This window comes from Raphanus sativus, chromosome 5 (assembly GCF_000801105.2).
Source record: "Raphanus sativus cultivar WK10039 chromosome 5, ASM80110v3, whole genome shotgun sequence".
NCBI classification, from domain to species: domain Eukaryota; kingdom Viridiplantae; phylum Streptophyta; class Magnoliopsida; order Brassicales; family Brassicaceae; genus Raphanus; species Raphanus sativus.
This window is the reverse complement of record NC_079515.1, coordinates 36523705-36530663: the sequence shown is the minus strand read 5'-3', so window position 1 is coordinate 36530663 and position 6959 is coordinate 36523705. Positions and strand designations below refer to the sequence as shown.

The 6959-nt window shown below is 38.7% G+C and overlaps 2 protein-coding genes across 2 annotated transcripts; one reads left to right on the top strand and one right to left on the bottom strand.

The window, feature by feature from the left end:
* Positions 1–3910, top strand: LOC108862888 (probable sulfate transporter 3.4). Its single transcript, XM_018637151.2, has 13 exons — positions 1–415; positions 795–843; positions 942–1149; positions 1558–1729; positions 1818–1883; positions 1974–2087; positions 2177–2293; positions 2372–2498; positions 2580–2866; positions 2953–3143; positions 3239–3324; positions 3415–3491; positions 3578–3910. The coding sequence occupies exons 1-13, from the start codon at positions 92–94 to the stop codon at positions 3725–3727; spliced, it is 1968 nt and encodes a 655-aa protein (XP_018492653.2). The 5' UTR covers positions 1–91; the 3' UTR covers positions 3728–3910.
* Positions 3824–6580, bottom strand: LOC108862887 (MAR-binding filament-like protein 1). Its single transcript, XM_018637150.2, has 4 exons — positions 6253–6580; positions 6123–6172; positions 5859–6005; positions 3824–5713 (listed from the first exon to the last, which is right to left on the bottom strand). The coding sequence occupies exons 1-4, from the start codon at positions 6518–6520 to the stop codon at positions 4013–4015; spliced, it is 2166 nt and encodes a 721-aa protein (XP_018492652.1). The 5' UTR covers positions 6521–6580; the 3' UTR covers positions 3824–4012.
* Between the last annotated feature and the right edge of the window lie 379 nt (positions 6581–6959).

The window sequence follows — 6959 nt, the reverse complement described above, 5'->3', positions numbered from 1 at the left end:
ACATAATCTCACATAATCACATCCAAATCACACTATTGAATTCTGCATCTCTATTATTTCAAGAACCCTTACTTAAAATCCCTCATAAACCATGGGTAATGGCACGAACAGAGTAGAAGACATGGCGTCTCCCAACAACGGAACGGCAACAGCTAGAGAAACGATCGTGGAGATACACAGCGTTTGTCTACCGCCCAAGAAAACAACGTTTCAGAAACTCAAGAAGCGTTTTGCTGATGTTTTCTTTCCTGATGATCCGTTAGAGAGGTTTAGGAACCAAACATGGAGAAACAAAGTTATTCTTGGTCTTCAAAGCTTGTTTCCTATATTCACGTGGGGTTCTCAGTATGATCTCAAGCTTTTTAGGTCCGATGTTATCTCTGGTCTCACCATTGCCAGTCTAGCCATCCCTCAGGTTCACCATTAATTTTGTTGTTGAACTGTTTTAAACGTAATTTATTATCCTGCAAAACGAAACTGTTTTACAGTTTTTCTAATTTAGTTAGCATATTATTTTCAGTTTTGGCCGAAAAAGAATTTGATTTTTTTTGTTGTTTATATGTTGGTAGGATAATTAAAACCCTTATTATGTTGGTAGGATAAAATATAAAAAGTTTTAAGCAAACGCATAATATTTTTCTTTGTTTGTCATTCAATGTTTTATTAAATTTAAACAAAAATTATTAATCTCGTTCATTTCTAGTTGGTTCGCTTAGAATGATCCAACAACTTATTTTAATTAAAGTTATTTCTTAAAAAATTGTGTTCTTTTTTTTTTGAAATTTAAATTGTAGGGAATCAGCTATGCCAAGCTAGCAAACTTACCACCTATAGTTGGTCTTTGTAAGTATCAACCAGCATCACATAATTACAGACTAATATAGCTAGTGTGATTATAACTAAATCAACTTCTAATTAATCAATTTTGTGGTTGCATGCAGATTCAAGTTTTGTGCCACCACTTATCTACTCAGTTCTTGGGAGTTCAAAACATCTTGCAGTGGGTCCTGTCTCAATAGCATCACTTGTAATGGGCTCCATGCTAAGTGAGAGTGTTTCTCCAACACAAGACCCAGTTCTATATCTCAAATTGGCCTTCACTTCAACTTTCTTTGCTGGTCTCTTCCAAGCCTCCCTCGGCCTTCTTAGGTATATAAATCTTACCCTTGAGATTTCAGTTTTTCTAATCAAAAACTGAAACAAATAAGGGGAATCTGCAATCATCATGTGAAAAAGAATATGTACTGAAGCTTATTATTGCAGTTTAGTATTCTTTGTGTAGAATATATTCAGAGTTTTGCTTAAGTCTCTATTGTTGAATTATCACTGAAAATGAAAGGACATTAGTCATGATGAATAGAGAGAGACAACTAAACTCCATTTTCTATATATGAAAAAAGACCAAGATTCTATATAACTTGATTTGATGGTGACATGTACTAGTGTCTACCTCCCAAGATGCTTCCTTATACTTAGTGGTTTTACACTTTATTTTTTGTGGTCAGCAACTTTGGATTTGTATTATATATTTACATAAATTTAATTAATTTTTTTCAGGCTGGGATTTTTGATTGACTTTTTGTCAAAGCCAACTTTGGTTGGTTTCACTGCTGGTGCTGCTGTGATCGTGTCACTGCAACAGCTAAAGGGTCTTCTAGGAATTGTTCATTTCACTGGCAAAATGCAATTTATTCCTGTCATGTCCTCTGTTTTCAACAATAGATCCGAAGTAAGTCAAACATTCTTTTTCCTCTTTATAAAATTATAACTAAACCACTAAAAAAATACTTATCAAATAGTACTTACTACAATTTCAGTGGTCATGGGAAACTATTGTGATGGGGCTTGGCTTCTTGATCATTCTCTTAACCACAAGACACATTGTAAGTACTTGCGAAAAACTTCAGGCATTATACCAAAAGAGACTGTGCTGTGATTGAATATCTAACATTTTTTTTTTGTCGAATTTACAGAGCATGAGGAAGCCAAAACTTTTCTGGATATCAGCTGCATCACCTTTGGCATCAGTTGTTATCTCAACTCTTCTTGTCTTCCTCATCAGGAACAAGACTCATGCCATCTCTTTTGTAAGAACTTTTTTTTAACCATACTTGTGTTACTATGTAATCTGAGATTGAGGAAACAAAGACTGAAGAGATTTGATCCCTTAATGCAGATTGGGCATCTACCAAAGGGTTTGAATCCACCTTCAGCAAACATGTTGTACTTCAGTGGTACCCATCTTGCTCTTGCCATCAAGACTGGTATCATCACAGGGGTTCTCTCTCTTACAGTAAGCTTTACAAAATCTTTACCTCCTTTGTAAATTGTAGAGTTAAGTGCTTAACACTTTGACTTGATTGTTTTTCAGGAAGGGATTGCTGTTGGGAGAACCTTTGCATCTCTAAAGAACTACCAAGTTAATGGGAACAAAGAAATGATGGCTATAGGATTTATGAACATGGTTGGCTCTTGCACCTCTTGCTATGTAACCACAGGTAAGAAACCAATCTCATTCACCTTGTGTTTCAAGGAACAATGTTTTTGACAACTGCTATATATTTTTGTTTTTTCTTCAGGTTCTTTCTCTAGATCTGCTGTAAACTACAATGCTGGAGCGAAAACAGCAGTCTCCAACATTGTGTTGGCCTCCACAGTTCTTGTGACCCTCTTGTTCTTGATGCCACTCTTCTACTACACTCCTAATCTGATCCTAGCCGCCATCATCTTAACCGCGGTGATAGGCCTCATCGACTACCAAGCTGCTTACAAGCTCTACAAAGTTGACAAATTCGATTTCTTCACTTGCATGTGTGCCTTCTTTGGTGTTCTCTTAGTCTCTGTACCTCTTGGCCTAGCGATAGCAGTGAGTATACAACTATTCTTTATGATTCTGGTTTAACTAATGATCAGGTAGTTTGTTTATCTAAGTTTGGTACCTTCTTGTCACAGGTGGGTGTTTCAGTTATCAAGATCTTGTTGCATGTAACCCGGCCAAACACTTTAGAGATTGGAAATATCCAAGGGACTCAGATATACCAGAGTCTTAAAAGATACAGAGAAGCCTCGAGAGTCCATGGTTTCTTGATTCTTGCTGTTGAATCTCCAATATACTTCGCTAATAGCACTTACCTGCAAGAAAGGTTTGTGAAAAGAACTTTCTTCAATACTAAATAACTATCTTCTTGATATGGTTTTTGTGTTTGTTCTTATGAGAATGAGTTTATGGTTCTTGTAGGATCTTGAGATGGACCAGGGAAGAGGAAACTCGGATAAAGAATAACAATGGTACTACCTTAAAATGCATAGTTCTTGACATGACAGGTAACTTCTCTTCTCATCTGAGGTATGATCATGCGTTTTTGGACTCTCTTCTTTACTTATAACTTCTTTTTTTTTTTTGAACTGTTTCAGCTGTATCCTCTATAGACACAAGCGGAATTGAGGCTGTGTTTGAACTTAAGAGGAGGCTGGAAAAGCAATCACTTCAGGTTAGACCTCTATCTCCAAACAAAGATCTTACCTATGTAAGTAGTAACACACATCTAATTTTATGTTTTCACTTTGTTTTAAACAGCTTGTGCTGGTGAACCCTGTGGGGAGTGTGATGGAAAAGCTACACAAGTCCAAGATCATTGAGTCATTGGGGCTGAGTGGACTTTATCTAACAGTTGGTGAAGCTGTAGCTGATCTCTCATCTACATGGAAAGCTCATGGCCAGCCATGAAATAAAAAGCAGTCACTTAATGAACTTTAATTTCCAATGTAGAATTTGAGAACTTGTAAAAGGATGGTTGTTTCTGAAGACTAAGCAAGCAGCCTCTTTAGAAACAATTTTTTTGATGCTAAATTGTATAAATAAATGTAATTTTCAACTTTAACATATCGCTTATGAATTAAACTTCTCACTCTTCTCAAGATTTACACAAATTTAAAACTGGCTACAAGTAATGGATTAGAGTTATATATGATAAGAAGCAAGTTTTGGTCATTATATAACCTTTTGTCTCTTTCAAGAACTGGTGCTGCTCTTTCTCCTCCTGACAACTTTCTTTGCAGTAACCTTATCATCACTCTTCTCTTCATCATCCGAACTATTCACAGCTTTTACAGAATCCTGCTGGCTCCTCATGCGCAGTATCTCTCCCTTTGCAGAGCCCAAGTCTTCCTCCAGTTTCTTCACTTTCTTTTCCAGCACTTCCCTCTCTTTTCCTAGACTTATCACAACGTTGTGTGCGTCTTCCACGTTTGCTTTAGCTTCCTTTGACGCCTTCTTTGCCTCTTCTAGTGATCTTTGAAGCACTTCTTTCTCGTCTTCCAAGCTAGAGACATCGGTATTCACCTTCTGGAGCTCTCGTGAAAGTGTCGTTGTGTTCTTGTTCATCTCATCTAAAGACTTAACTGCATCTTCCAGGTCTGTCTCAAGGGATTTCATGGCTTCCCTGTCCATCGACATCTGCTTCTCCATTGCTTTCACCTCTTTCTCCAATCCCGAAACAGTCTCTTTCTCCTCTTTCAGTTCCTTGTTAGTGGTTTCAGCTTTCTTGTAAATCTCCACTAGCTCCTTCTGGAGGCTCTGGTTCTTGACAGAAGACTCTTCTAGCTCTTGTCTCAGTCCCTCAATCTCCTCTCTAGCTTTCTTCAGATGATCTTTCTCCACTGCAAGTTCCCTAGCCAAACCCTCACCGTCTCTTCTTTCATCAGCAAGGTGCTTCTCATACCTTTCCTTGGCTTTATCAAACTCCTCGTGAACTTTTGAAACCTCTGATTCGAACTTCGAACACAAAGCTCTCGACTCATCAAGCATCTTCTCCAGGTCAGAGACACGATCTCTTGACGCGTGGAGTGTTTTCTTTGTTCCTTCGAGCTCATGTCTCAAATTACGTACACTAGTGAGTTCTATCTCCAGCATTCTCTTTGCATCTTCGTACTTCTCAGTAAGGTCAGCAACTTTGTCTTTACTCTCATTTACATCCTTTAGCGCATCATCCAGCTTTTCATTAACCTTCTGAATCTCCTCCTCTCTACTTCTTATGACCTCTGCATCAGCAGCTGCTCGCGTTTCAGAAGTCAGTTTCAAAGCACTGTAATCTTTTGAAACATCGTCAAGCTTTTTGATGTAACTCTCATTCTCAGCCACTAAAGTGCTTATTCTGGTGTCTAGTTCCTCAATGGCAGAGTTCTTGGAGTCTATTTCAGTCTGTCTTCTTGTGACTTCCTCCTTAAGCTGTTTGATTTCTAGTTTTGCTTCAGCAAGTTCTCGGCTCGTTTGAGCGTAAACAGAGTTGAGTTTCTTCAGTTCTGCTTCTTTCTCAGCTAGAGAAGCGCTAATACGTTGAGCCTTTTCTTCACTATCTTTCAGCTCTAAACTAAGCAAGTTGATCCGGTCTTGTAGCCCCTCAACCAAATCAAGCTTCTCTCTGAGCTCTGTCTCGAGTGTCCTTTTGTCTTCACCAGCCTTTGACAGATTACTTTGCAGGTTTCCTATCTGAGCTTTAAGATCCTCAGATATCTTCTTCACGCTGCTTAACTCCTTGCCTAATCCCTCCGCCACATCCTTTGCGGAATTCAATTGGTTGATCAATGAGAATCGTTCGTCTTCTGCCTTTTTTCTTTCCTTGTCCCACTCATCCTCCTCACGCTGGATTCTTGCTTCAAAGTCCTTCTCCATTGAAACCAATGCTCTTTCTCTGTCTCTCAACTGGTTCTTTAGCTGTATGTAAGTAAGTAAGCAAGGATCAAATCCAGTAGCAAGATATTCAAAACCTCAGAAAGTTCGAGCTAAATGGTGCTAATGACTAATCAAGCAGATTCTGTAGCAAAAAGGTTTTTAAAAAGTGTAGCTAAAGAAAGCTTACAGATTCGATGGTTTCCTGAGCAGCTTCAGTGTCTTTAAGAGCAAGTGCGTAGAGTGCGCCGAGAACACCAGAACTAAAAATGCCAAGACCGTTTAGGAGAGAGAGAAATGTATTTGGAGATGTTGTTGTTCCTTCACTAACTGCAACCTAATCGGTCACCCCCACATAAAACAAAGTCTCTCTCAACCACTTCTAACAACAACATAATTGAGAAACTCAAATGGTGGAGATGCAAAGAGAGAGAGAGAGAGTTTAAATAAAAACCTCAGATTCTTGATTAAGCTTTGATGTCTTAATCTCACTGTCGTCTCCTCCTGTAACCAATAACAAAGAACAACAATTGAAAGATAACGTTTTTTTTTAAAACATGAATGCCGAAGAATGAGTAACTCACTTTCATCGGCGGAAGCAGGGGATGGAAGCTGTAAGAAGGGAAGAAGGGAGAGACCCACGAGAACAAAATCTCGTCTTTTGAGGGAAAAGGCGTCGTGGGTTGCGTCTTGGCAGCGTAGAGAAGCTGATGATGGTCTGCGACGCTTGGACTTGGCGGCATTGCTAGAGCAGAGAAGCACGAACCGCGACTGAGGAGAAGGGAGGAAGCGAGAAGAGTGGAGAGGAGGAGAAGGGGCGGAGCAAGTGCTCCCTATGAGGAAACCAACCATCTTCTTCTCCGGGGAAGAAAGAAGTAAAAGTTAATTTGGAGATTGGATATGTGTGGCAAATGGAGATCAGTCTAGTGCTAAGGCATTCAGCTGGAATGGAAGCAAACCGAACTAGATTTTGTCGGTTTTTATTTGACATCCGGTTGGAGCTACGAAGCGAGCTCTAAAAATTCATTGGTTTTTGGTTCGGTTTGGTTCAGCAAGCAAAACCAAACAAATTTGATAAGTAACAACCAAATAAATTGAGCTGTAGTGAATGGATTTTACATAACAAAATTTGTTTTTCACTTACTAAGTTAAACCGAATAAAGCGATATATAAACCGATTTTGGTTCGATTTAGAAGAATAGATAATAACACTTAAAAAACCGAAGAAAATAAACCCGAGTTCTTAATAACTGAAATAAAGTTCGGTTCAATTCGGTGACATTTAAAGAAA

What these genes read in the sequence shown, in the direction of transcription:
- LOC108862888 (XM_018637151.2), top strand. Translation starts at nt 92, where the DNA reads ATGGGTAATGGCACGAACAGAGTAGAAGACATGGCGTCTCCCAACAAC. An exon ending in TTTTCAACAATAGATCCGAA is followed by an intron (nt 1,730 to 1,817) that starts GTAAGTCAAACA and finishes CTACAATTTCAG; the next exon opens with TGGTCATGGGAAACTATTGT. An exon ending in CTCTTGCTATGTAACCACAG is followed by an intron (nt 2,499 to 2,579) that starts GTAAGAAACCAA and finishes TTTTTTCTTCAG; the next exon opens with GTTCTTTCTCTAGATCTGCT.
- LOC108862887 (XM_018637150.2), bottom strand. Translation starts at nt 6,520, where the DNA reads ATGGTTGGTTTCCTCATAGGGAGCACTTGCTCCGCCCCTTCTCCTCCT. An exon ending in AGCTTAATCAAGAATCTGAG is followed by an intron (nt 6,006 to 6,122) that starts GTTTTTATTTAA and finishes GTGACCGATTAG; the next exon opens with GTTGCAGTTAGTGAAGGAAC. An exon ending in CTCAGGAAACCATCGAATCT is followed by an intron (nt 5,714 to 5,858) that starts GTAAGCTTTCTT and finishes ACTTACATACAG; the next exon opens with CTAAAGAACCAGTTGAGAGA.